Below are 20,075 nucleotides of genomic sequence, written 5' to 3'. Positions count from 1 at the left end.
CGAATTATCTAATTCTTGTTAAAGCCTCAAACCATGTAAACAGTTTATCCCCAGTTATTGTATTTAATTGATCGTAGTGACATATCTCGATGAAATTAGGAATTTAGAAATGTAGAATATATGTCTTATAACAGTGAGGGTAATGTAGTTAACTCATATAATGATCTACCTGCATGAATGATAGCACCCAGACCAACCTACATGGATCAAAGCTTTGCTGTGCTCGTTGTCCCACCGCCCTTTTCAATATAAAATCACCAAAATCTGATATGACCTCAGGGGTAGCATTTAAAACATTACACATGACAAATATAGAAATACTTATGTACTGGATTTAAGGAAATGGAAAAGATAGCAATTATACATTGGCAGAACATTACTTAACGATATTTTTAAAATGTTAGCAAATCATTCCTTATTGTTGTATGGGAAATGTAGTAAACATTCAAGACATGTCATATATCACATACAATTTATTATAGACTGGTTGAAATAACAGGTAAATCCATCATCAAGTTTTAACATTTTTACTGAACCATAAAAATGTTGAGACAGACAGACTTATGTACACATTCATGTTTGTATATATAAATTCCTAAATCTGCAAATGCACGTGTTAGGGATTAGTAATTTTTAGTTGCACCGATTATTGGAGTTAGCCATGAGACCAAAATATTTATTGGTTTACTTCATGAATTATCTGTGGTGGGGTCTTTCGTTCAACATTAATAAATCTCAGATAATTCTGCTTGAGAATGGTTACTACTTTATGAAACTATGAAAAAAGTTATTGAGAAGAAATGAAGGTTACGTTTTAGTCCAAATATCATCAAATTGTTTATACATGTATGGACAAGTGCAGCTTCAACATTCTCGCAACAAGCAGAGAAAGTATATAAGCTAATCTCTGAAGTCCATGTGGTTACACAGGGTGTGATTATCGTGGTTTTGAAAGTAAAGAAACTTGACAACGAGTCCAAACTAAATATTTACAGATTTCTATAATATTTAAAAACTTCTTACAATACTACTATTCTTTGACATTTGTAGTATGAAAAATACTACATGTTGAACCTAGACCTTATCTATGGATACGTAATACATATTGTTCTAAGCGGATCACTAGGGATAAAATTGTGAGAAAACGTAAGATCCTGATGGACTGCTAAATTATCAATAGGATCTATAGATTGTAAGTTAAGTGTCATCATCTATAACTAACGTTCTGATCTACAAGTTTAACACATTGGGAAACAAGGTTTGCTCCTAAAATAGGTCGATAAAATGACAATATTTAAGACCAACAATGTCACTGTTTGCTTTCTATCAGGCATCACTGCTCCAATGTGTTGAGGAAAAGATCTTCCAATGCTTGGCCATGAATATTAATGGCGTTGATGTCCAACCAATCCAATTTGCGAACATGTTCCAACATATCTAGCTGTCCTCCAATACAGGCCACATGAAGGATGTTGTTTCTGTCATCATCCACTAATGATACATCAGCTCCTTCTCTCACAAGTAAGTCAAACACTTCTCTGTGTCCCATATTTGCTGCCTTCATCAGGGGTGTCCTCCCGCACTCACCCTGACTGTTGATGTCTGCAACCTTCTGTGAGAGGACATACTTCACCATGGCCACATGTCCTCCAAAACAGGCCACATGGAGGATGTTGTTTCTGTTATCATCCACTAATGATACATCAGCTCCTTTTTCTCACAAGTACGTCAAACACTTCTCTGTGTCCCATTACTGCTGCTCCCATCATGGGTGTCTCCCCGTACTGATCCCTACTGTTGATGTCTGCAACCTTCTGTGAGAGGACATACTTCACCATGGCTACATGTCCTCCAATACAGGCCACATGGAGGATGTTGTCTCTGTAATCATCCACTAATGATACATCAGCTCCTTCTCTCACAAGTACGTCAAACACTTCTCTGTGTCCCTTCCCTGCAGCCAGCATCACGGGTGTCCTCCCGTACTGGCCCCTACTGTTGATGTCTGCAACCTTCTGTGAGAGGACATACTTCACCATGGCCACATGTCCTCCAAGACAGGCCACATGAAGGATGTTGTCCCTATCATCATCCACTAATGATACATCAGCTCCTTCTCTCACAAGTAAAGTCAAATACCGCTCTGTTTCCATTCTTTGCTGCCATCATCACTGGTGTCCTCTCGTACTGACCCTACTGTTGATGTCTGCAACATTCATTGAGAGGACATACTTCACCATGTCAACATGTCCTCCAATACAGGCCACATGAAGGATGTTGTTTTTGTTATCGGCAAGAAGGTGCAATGCAGAACCTTTACTCACAAGCATGTCTACCATTCTTCTGTGTCCGAATTGTGCTGTTATCATTGCAGGTGTTAATCCGCCCTCCCCTCTACGGTTGACGTCTACCAGATCCTTAGATAGGATGCGGCTTAGCCGGTCAAGGTCACCCATCTTGCAGGCAGTATGGATGTCTGTATCCACTTGTGGACCCGTCTGTGTCACTATAACACAATGATTTCAATGTCACAACAGGGAGGAACAGTAAATACCTTAACAAATACTCATTTACATTACTTACTTCAGTTGAACCCATTCCCATCCTGTCACACAATCTACGTATTTGTTACAAGTTAAGACCTTCTTCACTTGGAATGCCTCCAACATTTGAGATCTTTAAGTCCCGATAATAGACACTATTCCAACTTCACTGACTAAACTGAAGAACTTATTTGTGTCTCTCGAGCACACATTACGTTTGAGCTATTCGCTTTATAAGTTGGGTATAATTATTATGTTTTCAAATTACTCACAAACTACAACATTCCTTCCATACTGTCTACCCTCTACTTACACACATTGCAATGTCATACTAATACATCAAGTAATACTATCACGAAGCAGTTGTAATCTCACTGTCCAAAATGTTCTCAGATTCCATATACGAATCAACAATATATCCCGTCACACCCAAGATTAAGAAATTTACCACATAACATGGGGTGGGTATTGCAGAGAATTTTCATATTGCGTTATATTGCAATGCGGAAGCATATATTGCGATATGTATTGCAATATATTGCAAGGATTATTTTGTTCAACAAAAACTACTTATAATCGAGTTAATGCTTGATTAAAGCAAAAACACAACAAAATCACTATGATTGATTAACCTTTTATAAAACCTTTTAATCATGACAAAATAAAAATGTAAGTAACATTTGGCACTAATGAAACAGGGAAAAGAACATTTAAAAAAACGGAAATATCCCAAGATTTCCGAGTATTACGAAGTTTTCCGAATGCATGTCAAAATACCGGTTTTCGCATTCGTCACCACTCGCCCCTTTCCGTAACCTGCAAGAAGACTCGTCCCCCTCTCGATGCTTGTTATGTGCGAAAATACGACAAACCAATCAGAATGCGCGTAAATGACTGCAGTGCTTTGGTAAAAATAATCCTGAGTACTTAAATCGTTTATGGCATTATGTCATTGTTTAAAAAATCATGAAAACTATATATCGTCATATTGAAAGTACAAAGAACTTAGCTAACAGGATTTTCTGCCTATTATGGTGTTTTTGTTAGAATCATGCGATTGACGGCGAGAGAGATTCAAATAAACGCACGTGCGTTTGTTGACATAACGGCTCTCATGGGTCCAACTGAGGGTGTTTCTGACGATCTTGCGGGCTTGCTATGGAGATTGTAATGTGCGCTTCCAACAATTTTAGGAAATGTAATTATAAATCGCTGGCAAGTTTCAAAACAATAATATTATATCTGTATGTAACTCATCAACTTTAATCTTTAACATTGGGCATATATTTCACCCCTCTGGGAATATTTTAGTCAGACCTTGTGGTCATTCATACATTTTTCAGCGAATTCAGTTCACTTTATTGCTATGACAGCAAGGTTACACGTATGTTCAGTTTGAGAAATATTATAAAAGTCATTATTGGAGTTCTGCTGCTTTGGGATTTAATGTAGAGGGTTTTTACAAAGTTTATTTGCATATTCAATAAAAAACAAATCCCATTTGTGTTTATTAAACTCTTTTCAGAAATATAATTAGAAATATAAGGTGAATATCTGGCAATAATTACGTCAGAATATGTCTTTAACAAATATGTTTTTCCTTTCTTTTTAGTTGTACCAAGGAGGTTTAATTCTTTAGAATAAATAGCAAAAAACAAAATAGCAATACAATGTATGAGTACTTCGGTGATATTAAGTACCATTGGAATCAAACAGGAATAGAGTTATCGTTTGAAGTAGTTCTGATGTTCCAATATGAAATCCTTCCAGAGGGGGCACGAGTCACTATTTGGCTTGGTCATGAATGCGGTTTTCGATCAGCGTATCGCAATACGTATCGTTTTCATGTCTGAACCTGTAAATACCGGTAAACTGATTATATTGCGCAGCCCTACATATAACCATACTACTGTTTCACAACATTCCCTCATCAACGTCTAGATACAATCAAATCAAAATAAGAGATCTCGCAGTGTCTCTCAGTCTCCCAGATCTCCCAGATCTCCCAGTGTTATATGCACCATGCGTTCACAATACCACCTGGTCAGTGCAGTTAACAAACTGACCGAGTGCATGTGTAAGGCAGGACATGTCTGCTCTTTGACACAAAAAACCTGGTATCTCTGGTTTTCAGTGATCTAGTGTTCACTTATCACTGCCGTTTGACTTTTATGCCCAGCTGAATGGTCAGATGATGGAGACTTGTGAATCCCTGTTTAATATTTGATGACCACATTGAGTTCAACGATGCAATTTTGGAAAATGTTTTCGATACACAACATCCTGTTTCATCATATTTCCTGAGACTTGAACAGTTTAAGTTTAAGTGCCGATCTGATTTTACAGCAGGTATAGAGCTGCTGAAAACGAGTCTGGGGTGAAGATTTTGCAAGGCAGGATCTGATCTGCTGGTCATCTGCTATCCATTTGTCCATTGTCCTGAAGATTAACTTCCCTCATCAACCTTTACAGTTGACATGTTTTCAGTATTTTTCTGCAGTGTGTATTTGCCTTTTTCGTGATCAGTGGATCAGGTGACTGGTAGTGGAATATGGGATGTTGACGAAGGTGGGTGAAGGGGCTGGTTTGAGTTTGGGAACGGGGCCCTTTGCTTTATAGCAAGGGGTTGTCTTATGGTTTTCTCCACCAGATTTTGGGTATATCCTAAAAAGACCGCTAAATACAGACTCTCCAAGAAACCCACATTGATAGTGCAATAGACGACACTGCAATCAAAACCTGAACCCCATAAACTCCATAACCTCCCACCCCAACCCCACCCATGCCCATACGCCCCACTCCCACCCCTATGCCAGAGCCACTGTCCATAAAGATCCAGCCAAAGTCAGAGTACAGTTATTTCCCTCGGGGGCTTAGGTTTCTGCAACACAGCACAGAACCTTGTCAGACTACAAGCACCATTGGGAAAATCCCACATCAGCGATTCCAATACCTTTGTACACACATCGTTCCCCCTCAGACAATTGTGGAGACAAATATACTCCTCACAAAAAAGTTAAGCAACACAAATTTGTAGTCTCATTACAATTTCATTTATTGAAATTTCAAATCATGGAATGATGCAATAGAAGTGTTAAATATGTATACACACGATTAACAAAATGAAATGAAATGGTATTGAGCAATAATAGACTTACAAATCATCAAAAGCATGTACCCGCGAAACAGTCGTGCAAAATGTGCTGCATTGATGGAGCAAAATGTTAACATTAAGGTTCAAGTCAGTTTTGGACAGTGAAGCAGTGTTCAGTAACGCGTATGACCACCATGAGCACAAATGCAAGCTTCTACACGTCTTTGCATTGACCAAATGAGCCTTTAAAGTTGCTGTTGTGGAATGTTCTGCCATTCTCTGTAACGCCTGCTCAAGGTCATCCAGAGTCTGGGGGTGCACATGGAGACCGTAAACACGACTTCCAATAATGTCCCAAGCATGTTCAATGGGATTAAGATCAAGTGACCTTGCAGGCCAGTCCATATGTGTGATGTTGTTGATCTAAACAACATCGTTAACAACTCATTCTCGGCCATTATCATTTATGGACGGGCATTATCACCCATTAAAATGAAGTTAGGACCCGCTTGTTGTGCCAGAGGAATGATTACAGGTAGGTTTACAATGATCAGGGTGCATGTGTGAAGAGTGGTGCACATTCATCCCACACATTTTGCATGTTGTTTCTGAGTGTGGTTGTGTTCGGATTATGTTGTCAATGTTATCAGATAAATCAATTTGACAGTCACTAAAGGTTATGTATTCTTTGAATATTTACCTTTCAGTAACATGTCGGCAAAATTGCTATCAAAATTGATAAAGATATTACACTGAAAATACTTGTTGCTTATTTTTGTGAGGAGTATACATGTGATAGAGGCCCCACAGCCAACACAATACAGGAACACAAGACCTCTGTTGGTCAATCTGCCCATTCAGAACATTTCATAAAGGAATCCTGACAACTATGTTTCCTGTCAACAAACCAGAATTATCAACACCAGTCATCAATCATTGGAGTAAGTGAAGTTAGTTTAACGCCGCCTTTAGCAATATTCCAACAAAATCATGTTGGGGACACCACAAATGGGCGTCACGCACTGTAACCATATTGGGAATCGAACTCCGGGTCGTTGGCGTGACGAGCGAACGCTTTCACCACTAAGCTTTAGGGGAAAAGAGAAAACATCAAGAAAGAATCGAAATCCAAAGAAAGAAGCCAGCCATTAGGCAGAGGCATCTACCTTCCCAGAATGTACTCCACTGTGATCATATCATCTACCTTCCCAGTATGTACTCCACTGTGATATCATCTACCTTCCCAGTATGTACTCCACTGTGATCATATCATCTACCTTCCCAGTATGTACTCCACTGTGATCATATCATCTACCTTCCCAGAATGTACTCCACTGTGATCATATCATCTACCTTCCCAGTGTGTGTACTCCACTGTGATCATATCATCTACCTTCCCAGTATGTACTCCACTGTGATCATATCATCTACCTTCCCAGCATGTACTCCACTGTGATCATATCATCTACCTTCCCAGTATGTACTCCACTGTGATCATATCATCTACCTTCCCAGTATGTACTCCACTGTGATCATATCATCTACCTTCCCAGTGTGTACTCCACTGTGATCATATCATCTACCTTCCCAGTGTGTACTCCACTGTGATCATATCATCTACCTTCCCAGTGTGTACTCCACTGTGTTCATATCATCTACCTTCCCAGTATGTACTCCACTGTGATCATATCATCTACCTTCCCAGTGTGTACTCCACTGTGATCATATCATCTACCTTCCCAGTATGTACTCCACTGTGATCATATCATCTACCTTCCCAGTGTGTACTCCACTGTGATCATATCATCTACCTTCCCAGTGTGTACTCCCACTGTGATCATATCATCTACCATCCCAGTATGTACTCCACTGTGATCATATCATCTACCTTCCCAGTGTGTACTCCACTGTGATCATATCATCTACCTTCCCAGTATGTACTCCACTGTGATCATATCATCTACCACTGAGCGCTTATTGATTGGATTATTGCTTAACTGAACCCCATTCATGTTAATCTTATTGTCTTCGTTATTACATAGTTATCCTTGTACATTAATCCTATCTCACTGGCTTCGTGAATGTACAGTATTTTTGTACATTAATCCTCTCCCATTGACTTTATCATACTATTGTTACCTTGTACATTCTTTCGCCTGAGTTGTGTAAACATAAATCTCGACGCACTTACTCAGCATTCTTGTCTTGATTTGTGATAAAGAATGAAAAAAATGTTATCATGTATTAACGGCTTTTAAAATGTTATACCTGGTGTAGGCAAACTCCATGCAGCCTCAGGATTCTGCTCATCCCTACTGTTTCCCACACGCAGTAGTGCAATAGGACGGGCAACTTCTTCTGCAAAGCAAAGGATGAAATAGAAAAGCTCCCTATAAGGTGCAAGCATCTCAGTCACCCTTGCGCACATGTGCTCTCCGTTCATACAATGGTAATATTCAAATGATGATAAACAAAATTAATGCCTCTTTAATAATTCACATGTTTCTTCCTCATTTGAAATACAAATGTCATGGTCCATATGCCTTTTCCCCCATATCTCTCATGTCTTTCAAAAGCTGTTGGAAATGCACAGGACCGCTCTTTTGCTCATACAGTAGGATCTGACTGACATACTGTGATGTCACTCCCAGAACACGAGTAAATTACGTATGGCATATCCATGTGTATAGCAGTATAGTAATGGCATAACACACAATATTTTTTGTCCATTGGAGGTCGTTTGGTGGGCAAGTAGTCTGGTTATTTTAGTCTCTGGTTCTATTTCCCCGGTGACTGGGATTTGCCAGCCATTAACTTACCTTAATGTAAAATACTTTAATTTCATTGTTCAGTGACCCTTTTAACAAGTTTCCGTGTCCCCTCCCAGGAGAGTGACAAGTGGAAAAATATTACCCGCTGCCACGGTAACCGCCAAACTCTCCGCCGAGAAACTGTATCGCTAACAATGGTATGACGTCATAATATGACACATGCAGTGCCCGTTCCATGAGCTGTTTTGAGTTCACTATGTACACATTTAATTTACCGAATTTCACTGCATTATTTAAGCTATTTTATACATTGAATCCTTTGCACACTCAACTTAAACATAATTAACAGTTTTAAACCTATCAGAATATGTTTCAATGATCTTAAAATCCAATCTAGAGGCACACGCCATTTTGTTTACATGTGATATAGTCGGAAGCAATCTTATCGATCTTCAACATTTTCAAAAAAAAAATATATTTTGTACATTTAACATGGCGGTAGGATAAATACGTTTTGTACGTTGTAAGGCGTACATCAGACCGTATTACCCTAAAGAGCAGCATACTATTTATATTATATATCCTGAAAAGTTTCTCATAGAGGAGTTAACTAACCTCACACAAGCGCTTACCTCTCTGTTTTTGTCGTCCAAACGTGAAGAACCTCTTCAAACCTTCTTTTATCTTGACACCACGGTGAACTTCAGGCTTCTGATTTCTCCGGATAACTGAACTCCTGTTTGAGGATGCCAGACTGCTTCCCTCACTGACAAACCCGCTGTCTTCAGTAGCAAAGATATCCAGACGAGGGACTCCAGCTCCTCTATTCTCTGTTGGGTGTTAATAGAGCAAATTACGGAGTAAAATAGAATGCACGCTGTAGCGGCATCACGAATGGTGTACGGTGCGATGTACCCTCTGTGTTGCCGTGTAGCTTACGCCATATACACGCAACACGGTGGGTACGCCAGACCGTTCACCCCGAGTGATGAGGCTACAACGAATTTATCTTTATGTCATGGCTACATTTTCGTTTATCTGAACCTAGGAACTAAACAGAATGTTGTATAAGAAATACAGTTAGACAGTTCCAATTCATGATATTGATTTAATTCAGCTACAACTCGTTGAAAGAACGCCACCATAAACACATTAACTATAGGTGATATATTTAATTGCAAAGGAAATATCACAGAACCATGTCTCACAAACGTTTTTACAGTATGACCTACCATGCAAACCTGATCAAAGACTGATGGCGCAAAAGAAGCGCCAAACGCTTTCCACATCCACAAGAAATCTGTGTTAAAAGCAGAGTCGACTGTACAATGACTGTATCATGAATATACATTTTGTTTCAGCAGTATTATTACCCTGTACGTTGTTCTTTGTCAGCAAATGGAGTCCAAGCTATAAAGTGATTGTGGTCATGCAATACGACGACAGATCATGTTTTTATGAATCACTATGAAATAGTGATGGTACCAGGTGTTCGCAAAAAGGTGAGCGTATTCTGCCCCACCGGTGGCACCCGTCATAAACAAATGCAAAGTTTAGTCAATTGTTCACCTGAAATAATTCGGGAACGTATGGATCAAGTCAAAATAGAGAATTGCACCGGACATCATTTTTGTCAAGTTTCGAAATGTCCTCCACATGTCTACCATAAAACATTTTGAAATCTTTACAGAGGCCTTGGATGTTGTAACCTTGATCGAACAACTTCAAGTTCAAGAGTGGTATGACGCTCTTTGAAATCTTGGTGAAAAGTATTCACAAAAGAAGAACACCACAGGCTAGAGCTGTTGGAATATTGCTCGATATAGCAGAGTATTGGGGAGTTGAAATCATCCCTTTTGTCACACAGCCTTGTGAAGAGTTTCTTGTCACACTGAAGCTTTATGCATGGAACTAAATACGAATCAGTCGGGGCGGTCTCACTTGTCTCCTTAATTTCAAGTTCAGGCGAGGTAAATCAGTGGAAGGCAAGTGTGTATTTGATGGTTGTTGAACAATATTAAATCAATTATGCACCTGAAGCTTAAATTAAACTTCTTGGCCAAATTACCCTTGTTTTGATTTTGCCAGCATATGCAGAAATTCTGATTCATATGCCAAAAGAAACAGATCCGCCAGGACTGTAGCGCGATTGGTGCCCATGGGGATGCCAACTTCATGTCAAAATGTTTACCCCTAGATTTTACGAAGATGTTATCAATGAGAAAACCCAGCATTTCACATACTGTTTTCTCGGTAAACTACTATTGGCATATGCTTTTATGTTTGACAAATTGTCCTGAACCTCTGAAGATAGATATGTAGGTGTCCGTGTACACCACATTTGTTTACAAATGCCCCATGAATCAAGGAATGAAAATTTCCCTTAAGTTTGCCATGTGGGACAGTGGTATAGAACGCTGAACAATCAAATGTTTTCACAGGAAGCATTGAACAAGGCTTTGCTACACAGCAGACATTTAAGACCTATGTCAACAACTTATGTGGCACGAGTTGCTTCGATAGAAAATCCCTTCCTGGAAGAATTTCCTGAACTGATAACCCTTGATGAGCATTACTGTGTTGGTGGAGCTTTCTATGTAATCAATGGAGAACACAGGAAAAGAGTACATGTAGAGAAGATTGTAAAGGATGTTTTGGTGGAAATGACAGTCAAGTCACAGCCCCATCAAGGGAAGGAATCACCTCCAGAGTCGCTTTTCAAGAGATCACAAACAAAAACTCCTCAGTCTAAATCAATAATGCTAACTGGAAACAAATGACGCTGTAATATGACTACAGTCCTCTTCAGTCAGGGCATTCGACAAATAATGATGGTTAGAAGACCTATATCTATCTTCAGGTCGCTTGTCAAAAATAATCATATGTCCGACCGAAAAAACTTGGTAATATTGAAAATGCTGAATTCTCATTGACTTTATCTTTAACAAAATCTAAGGAGCAATACACGATAATGGTATCCCCAGGCCTGATGCGGATCATATTTCTTTTGACGAAGCGTCAGAGGTTCTGCACAAAACGAAACTGTATTTATTGAGTTTATTTAGCTGGTACATAATTGATTTAATGTTGTTCAATAACGTCGAAACACTTGCCTTCCTATTATACCCGCTTACCGGCGATTAATCAGCTTTATCGACTTTGATTCATTCAGTTCCGTAAATTGACAAACAATCTTTCTTCGCGAAGGCTTTGTGTGATACCAGCTTTCTAATAGTCTGCTATATCGTACAGCTGGCCTATTGATTCGCTGTTTTAATTGTGCCGCAGACAAAGATCGTCATACCGCTGCTTGAACTGAAGTGACTATAACATCACGTATTTCAGGAATGATGACAGAAATGGTTTATTTCGGTGATCTTATTGATCGGCTCAACAATTCGATACGACGGCCTGCGTTCCATTCTTTAAATTGACTAAACGCTCGCGAGCGGAGATATGAACCTCTCCTTCCTGCCGCGAACACTATTTTCCATCACTATTGCATGAAGGAAGTGGGTCATAAGCCCGATACTCTGTCATCTGCATGACCCCCGCGAAATGCTGGCTGCTGGTAAATATTGCTATTCGATACGTCATTGTGCGATCGACTCTGTACGAATTTCTTATTGGTTGAGCGGCATAACTTTTGCGCCATCATCTTTGTTCGGAGTTTGCATAGTCGCCACTGTAAACGACCCGTACGGCGATATTCGCTTTGCGACCAAACTGCTTGCCAATTAATGTGTTTATGGTGGCATTCTTTCAACGGTTAGCGCTGGTGCATCAGCAATTGTTTCATCCTTTGTATTTCTGCATACGGCATTCTGTTTGAACTACTGAGTTCGGGCGCAAACAGCCCAGCATGACCTTAGATAAATTCGTTGGCGGCACCCTTCATCGCCTAGGGTGAACGATACTGTTACCCATTGTTTGCGTGGCGCAGCGGCTGCGGCAGCACGAAAATTTTCTGCCCGCAAAACGACTGCCGCTACGGCTATATTAACGCCCAACGAAGGCAGAGGCTGATCCTAGTGCAGACCATCGCTGCCCAACGGTAAACGATATCTGGCGTCATAAACGAGTTCGGCGGAAATGCACCGTATTCGTAGAAGGTTGGTTAGCTGAACATTTGAGTAGCGATACCGAATAACTCTCTATGAGCTTTCGGGGCCGCTATTATAAAAATGGTATTAACATAACTTAGTACGATGCGATGTGCTGCAAACATTTCTACCGCCATGTTAAATATTGCAAAATATATTTTTGAAAATGATGAGAAGATAAGACGCTTTCCGTTTGTATCACTGGCGTGATTACTTCCCCAGGCGTTTTAGATCGACGAGCATATTCTGACAGGTTAAAACTTTGACCGGTATGTTTAGTTGATGATAAACCAATGAGGAATTCATTGAAGTAAATGTGCATAGTGAATGGCATGTTGGCATGTTGTATGACGATCGCCGTGTTAGCGACTTGGAAGGCTGGCGATACGGCGCGGCGCTGTCCTCTCGGTGCCTGGCTTTAAAGAATAAGCAATGAAGAGCAAAGAACTGTACGTGGTAAGTTAGCGGCGATCGCGAAGGAAAAGAACCGAAGACAAGCAGCTCGAACTACTTTATAAACGATATTGACCCGATGACCCATGCCATTACCTTGCTGCATATGCCATGCGTAGTGTTCTGGTGACATCTGGCTATCAGTCTACTGTATGACGAAACGGTCTGACCATTTCAACGGCGCACGAAAGACGTGAAGATATGAGGAAGGCATATGTTCATGTTGATGTATTTCAAATGAGGGAAGAGCTGTAATGATTATGAAGGCATTATTTATTTTGAATATTACCATTATGCCGAACGGAAACGCGAAATTTCGGTCGCTGCGCCAGGGCTTTTCTATTTCGGCAACGCTTTGCGAAAGAGACGCCCGTCTATCTTTACTTCGTGTGAGATGAGCAGGCGCTGCTGTACACCATATTTTAAAAAGCCGTGCCAGCGATAACTTTTCATTCAGCGCAAATCAGATGAAGATGCGTCGGAAGTATGTTTACAACTCCGGAAGCGGCGCAGGTAAACAACTGGCATGTTCATGGAGGAACAATGTACCAATACTGTCATTCACCGAAGCCCGTGGATGAACAATGCAGAACAGCTATGTGACAACGAACGGTAACGTAGAATGGGGTTCGGTGAAACGGCTCAATCGGTGTTCTTGATCACGGTACACTGGTACGGTGGAACACATGCTGGTGATCGCTGTTTTGGTGAACGCTACTATTGTTGATGACCAGTGCGGTACGCCAGGAAAGGCCAGTGATATGATGCGGTGGTACGGAAGGCGAATGATATGAACATACCCGAAGGTAGATATGATTATGATGCGGTGGTACGCTGGGAAAGGTAGATGATATGATCACCGGTGGTGCTGAATGATATGAACACGGTGAATCACGGTGGTACTGAAGAAGGTAGTGATATGAACACGGTGGAAACACACGCTGGGAAAGGCAGGCTGTTGATCACCGGTGGAGCGCTACTGGGAAGGTATGATGATACGCTTCGGAAGGCAGATGATATACGGTGGAAGAGCCAGGTGATGCGTGGTACGGAAGATGTTATGATCACGGTGGTACGCTGGGAAGGTAGACGATGATCGCGGTGTTACATTCGGGAAGGCGAACGATATGATGCACGGTGGTATACTGAAGGCGAACGACCAGATACGGTGAGCTGATACGGTGGTACGGCTGATAACGGGCTCACGGTGAATATATTGGCTTTCTTCAACAGTTTCGATTCTTCGCGACTGTTTTTCTCTTTTTCCCCTAAGCGCGATGATGGCTAAATCGTCTTTCCCAACGACTTATTCATTATATGTTACGGTGCGTGACATGATACAACGTGATGCGATATTGCTGAGCGGCGTTAAATACTTCGCTTTTCAATGATTGACTGGTGTTGATGGTGTTGACCGGCTATGGTTGTCAAAATTCCTTGTAATGTTTTGAATGAACAGGTGTTGAAAGCAAAGCGTTCACAACATTATGGGCCGGGCTTTGTGTTTCTCATGTGTACTCCTCACAAAAATAAGCGACATTTTCGATGTAATATCTTATCATTTTGATGGCATTTTGCCGACATCAAAGCCAAATGTCCGAAGTACGCCAACGCTTCCGGTGACTGTCGGCTGTTTATCTGATAACATTGACTGGCATAATCGAACACAACACGCTCGAAACTGCATGCCAAAACTATTGACCGGAGACTGAGTATGCACCGCTCTTCACGCATGCGCCTGATCATTATATTTCACGCTAAATATTCATAAACTTTTAATAACGTATCTTCCGTCCATGTATATTAATGGCCGAAATGAAATTACGATTAACGATGTTGTTTCAGATCAACAACATCACATATGGACTGGCTAGCACCCGATCTTAATCCCCATTGAATGCGGAACGACGGTAATTTTGCTCCATGCTATGGATGACACCGAGCAGCGTTAAAGGCGAAACGTCCGCAACGGCACAAACTTCGACTGATCAATCTGGTTTTAATGAAAAGCTTTGCATTTGTGAATGATTCGCCGCGCTTCCTCGAAGCGACGAAGATGGCTGTTAACATTTGCATCAATGCGTACGACTTTATTTCGCGGTATGCTGATGTTGTAAGTCTATTATTGCTTTCAATGCCATTTCATTGCATTTTGTTAATCATTCGGTACTTCTGTGCATCATTCCATGATTGAAAATTTCAATAAATGAGCCAATATTTCACAGAACTGTCGGGCCTTAACACGAGAATATATTGTCTCCACAATCTGGCTGATGATGCAAAACCGAAATCGCTGATGATTTCCCAATGATTAACTTAATCTGACGGAACCTGTGCTATGTTACGAAAACAACTTTAACAACTTTCTGACTTTGGCTGAATCTATGAACGTGGCTCGAATGAGCATGGTGAGTAATTATGGAGTTTATCGAGTTCGAGACTTTTATTCGCCAGCTCGATATTAGGGTTTCTTCGGAGAGTCTTCCAGGTATGCCAAAATCTGGTGGAAAAATTTCTTACTAACATAAAGGGCCCGTTTAAACTCAAACCGGCTTCACCCGATCAGCATCCGCGCCGTCTATCGCGATCGCGATCTGGCCACGAGAAAATAACAGCGATGAAGTTAACGGTTAATGGACAAATGAATAACAACGATAACGATCGATCACCGCTTAAAATCTTCACTACAGGCTTTCGTTTCAACGGCTACCAACCGTTAAACGTCGAAATATGTTAATCATCGTTGAAGCAATAATGATGGCTAAAATAGGCGAGGGTCCTGGCATCATCGACCAGCGGGCATAAAAGTCCAGGCTGCGATGGGTATAAAGTGAACGCTAGATCACTGAAACCAGAATTCGAGTTTTAATGATCGAAACGAGCATGTACTGCCTTACATGCGCTCGATCGGTTGTTAACTGCACTTGTTCAGGTATTGACCAATGACATGAATACTGGGAGATGGGAAGTCTGGGGAAGACTGGTGACACGATTCGAAGAAGATGATGATAAACAAATATCGGTTTTGCCGATTTGAGTTCGGGCTGTGAAAACGTGCGTATTACGATATGATCATTATGACTTCCAAAATCTGGAAAAAGGAATATTGTTTATTTCAAACGATAACTCTATTCGTTTGGTCAGTGGTGCTTAATAACACCGGTACTCATACATTAATGATTGTATTTTGTTTTTGCTATTTATTACAAAAGTGGAAACACTCGCGGTACAACTAAAGAGGAAAAACGCTGATGAACATGTTCTGTTTATTGTGCCGGATATTCGCCTTATATTCTAATTATATTTCTGAAAGTTTAATAAGCTTACAAGTAAGGACTTTGTTTATTGAGTAATGCGAATAACGTAAACTTCTGCGTGGAAATCTAGCTGAAAATCAATAACAGGCTTTTATAATATTTCTCCATGGTTGTACGTGCGCATTGCTAACGATAGCGCAAGTAATGAATGCGCCCAATAACATGAACGACAAGGTCTGCGACTGACCGGAAAGTATATGCCCAATGTTCAAAGATTAAGGATTGATTTTATACGAATCTTTCAATATTATTGTTTTAGCTTTAGCAGCGATTACAATTACATTTCTAAGAGCCATTTGAAGCTTGCAATCTCAACATGGCCGAATCGTCAAAAGCCACCCTCGGATGAACCCATGAACCGTTATGATGTTGCGACCAGCATTTGAATGCATCTTATGTTCAAACACCATAATAAACGAAATCCCTGTTGCTAAGTTAACGCCTTTCAATAACTGTTTTGTCATGATTTTTAAACAATGACTTTAATGCCATAAACGTTTAGTACTCAGAGATTATTTTACCAAAAGCTGCACGATTTACGCGTTATTGATTTTGTCGCTGACACTGCGCTGCTAACATCGGCGGAGTTACCGAAGAAGGCGTGTGACGAATGCGTATGCATTCGAAAACTAAATACCAATACTCGGAAATCTTGGAAGTTCATTCCGTTTTTAAATGTTCTTTCCTGTTTTCGTAGTGTAAACATTCACTTACATTTTATTTTGTCGTTAAAAGGTTTTATAAAGGTTGATAAATCGCGTGTTTTGCCTTCGTTTTGCTTTTAATCAGCATTAACACTCGAAAACCAGTTTTGTTGAACAAAACAATCCTTTGCAATATTGCAATACGCGCAATATATAGCTTTCGCGACCTGCTGTAATGTTCTGCCATACCGCCCATGTTAATGACAAGCTAATCTTTGGTGTATTGGTATATGGAATCTTTGAAGCATTTTGAACGATGAATTAACTTTGCTTCGTGATATTGGCTGCGGTAGCGACATTGCAGCTATTCTATTAACCAACGAAGGCCGGTATGAATGTTGCTGGTAATTGGCTGCAATATTATGCCCAACGCCTAAAGCGAATGGCTTTCAAACGTGTCGCTCCGAGGAAAAGACACAGAGCAAGTTCAACGGAGCCGAACGATATTATCATTCAAAAGATCTCCGTGTTGATGAGAAAAGGTGTAGCGGCAAATGCGTAGACCCTGTGTTTTGAGATGAGAATCTTCAACTGGCAATGGTAAAGATTTTCCTGTTGTGTTTGAAATCGTATTTCGTTATAGTGGTGAACCACCAGCATACTGCTTACTGCGAGATAATTGACCTTGACCGGCTAAACTGCACTCTCTCTAAGGATCTGGTAGTCAACAGGGCAGATAACTGCAATGATAACAGTCGAACGCAATGGTGAACATGCTTTATGCAAGGTTGCATTACTTTGCCGATAACAAAACAACATGTGATGATGGAACGTATTTTACGTTATGTTGGCTCAATGATGTTGAACATCCTTGTGGTCGTACGAGACACCGGTGATATTGGCGGCAAGGCGATGACACTGAGCTGATGGATGATGATAGGGTTTTGTCCTTCGTAATGACCTGTGTGAGACGTAATGACCCATGTTGGTATCTCTCTGAAGGACGAATCGCGACAGAAGTCGTGGGAGAACACCGTGTCCCTGGCTGCGATGATGAAGTTTGAAGAAAGCGTTTGACGCTTGTCGAGAAAAGGAGGCGATAATTGAATGGCTAACATCCTCCGTGACATAGCGTGGAGAGGACGTAGCCATGTTAGTATGTCTATAAGAGGATTTGCGGTACATCAACTGTGAGATCGGCTGCACGAGGAACACCATGATGAGCAACGGCTGAGACACGAAGATGTTTGACGCTGGAAAAGCACGATGTATCATTAGTGGATATGATAACGAAACATATTTGACTGTTTTGAAGGACGTAACTTAAATGGTGGCATCAATCTACGAAGATTGCCGAACGTCAACGATAAAGGGTGATGACTGACGGCTAAACGCTCTTTTCCGAACACTTTATTGAAAAGGGCTGATATCTTCGATGACGGATGATGACATCCTTCATGTGGCACAACGACGGAAGGACGGCAAATCATGTTGATTTGTGAACTAAGAACCGGACATCAACGCCGATGGCAATGACTGAATCTTTCTCAACGCATTGAACGGTGATACTGATAGAAAACGGCTGACATTGATGATCAAATATTGATATTTCATCTGGGGAGCACCACAGCTCGTTAAACTTTGTGAATCGAATTGATTCAGATGATGACATGTTTTGTCTATAGATCGTACGTAGCCCAGCGATCCATCGGAGATCTTACGTTCCTGACTGGTGATCGCTTGCGTAGCTATTAACCATGCGGCCTCATAGATAAGACAGTTCAGCGTAATGATTTTCATACTACGATGTCAGGCTCGAAGAAGTTTAAACCAAATCTCAACAAATGTTGGTTTGAACTTCGTTAGTCAGTTTCTTTCGAAAACACGATAATCGCCGCAATATTGACTTAGAACCGCTTGCTGTACTTTCTTAACGCTTTGTTGCGAAAAATCCCCGCTTCGTATAAATGTTGATATTGAACTAAACAACGCTCTGTTCTTCTCAGCGCATAGTTTTCAGTAACCATTCTCAAGCGAAGTTAATGTTGAACGAACCCCACGCCGCAGGTCATGAAGTGACAATAATCGACTTTTTGATCTCTGTCGGTGCGGTAAAATTATAATCCCCTAACGCACGTGCGGGTAGGAATTTATATGCTACAATTGTGAATGTGTACGTAATCTCAACGTTTTTATGGTTCCGGCATGTTATTTAACCGGTCTATAATTATATGACATGATAATGATGTTGCCATTTCCCATGCCAATAAGAAGATGATTTCTTGGCATTTAAAGTATCGTTAGTATGTTCTGCCAATATAATTGCTATCTTTCATTTCATAAAATCCGGTATAATTTCTATATTTGTCGTAATAAATGTTTAAAATGCTTACCCTGAACAATCGGGTACTGATTGATTTTTATATTGAAGGTCGAACAACGAGCACGGCGAAAAGCACGATCCAGCTCAACGGAAATGCGAATTGCTTTTATTAAATGCAGATAGATCGATATATGAGTTAACCGTGCCTCGCGTTATGAAGACGCCATGATTACCGTTTTCTGTTGTTCATCGAGGGAATATCGATATCAGTCACAATGACTTCGGGGATAACGTTTGAGCTTTAACAGAATTGTCGAATTCTGAACGATGTTATCTGAAACATCGGCTTACGCGCTTTTGCTGGGATCGCAGCGGCAAACGAAGATTGATGAACTGACTGTCCTTTAAAACTGGATGGCTTCTTTATGTTATTTTACATCTTTGGGAAAATTTATTACGCATTAAGCCAACGAAGTATGCTTGACCCATGATGACGGTGAAGTGGTTTTCATGACAACTGCCATACTAAATGGCACCGGTCGTATTGAAGTACAACTCTGTCTGGCAGTGGTTAAATCGATGATTTGATCGCTGTGAAAATTATTGGTATTATATTCATTGCGTAATTCAACAACGTTGAGAAAGGACGGGGTACGCAACTTTCTTCAGCAATCGAAATGCATTGTTTATAAAACTGAACTGATCGTTATGCTGAAACTTATTATCTTTAATACAGGAAAGTATGACATAACTTACCATTAACCATGCCAAACTTGAAATTGGAATTATATCGCTGTTGCTTGCTGTTCTTTACCGTAGTGATACAG

The 20,075-nt window shown here is 40.6% G+C and overlaps 1 protein-coding gene across 1 annotated transcript; it reads right to left on the bottom strand.

The window, feature by feature from the left end:
- Nucleotides 1-2,087: 2,087 nt before the first annotated feature.
- On the bottom strand, nt 2,088-13,097 carry LOC124276151 (fibronectin type 3 and ankyrin repeat domains protein 1-like). Its single transcript, XM_046711820.1, has 4 exons — nt 13,061-13,097; nt 9,041-9,238; nt 7,906-7,995; nt 2,088-2,506 (listed from the first exon to the last, which is right to left on the bottom strand). Exons 1-4 carry the CDS (start codon nt 13,095-13,097, stop codon nt 2,169-2,171), a joined length of 663 nt encoding a protein of 220 aa, XP_046567776.1. The 3' UTR covers nt 2,088-2,168.
- Nucleotides 13,098-20,075: the final 6,978 nt, after the last annotated feature.

Source organism: Haliotis rubra, unplaced genomic scaffold, assembly GCF_003918875.1.
Source record: "Haliotis rubra isolate DU_JTF1 unplaced genomic scaffold, ASM391887v1 Scf2063, whole genome shotgun sequence".
Taxonomy (NCBI): Eukaryota; Metazoa; Mollusca; class Gastropoda; order Lepetellida; family Haliotidae; genus Haliotis; species Haliotis rubra.
Note: the sequence above shows the minus strand (reverse complement) of the source record. Positions and strands in the feature narration are given on the sequence as shown.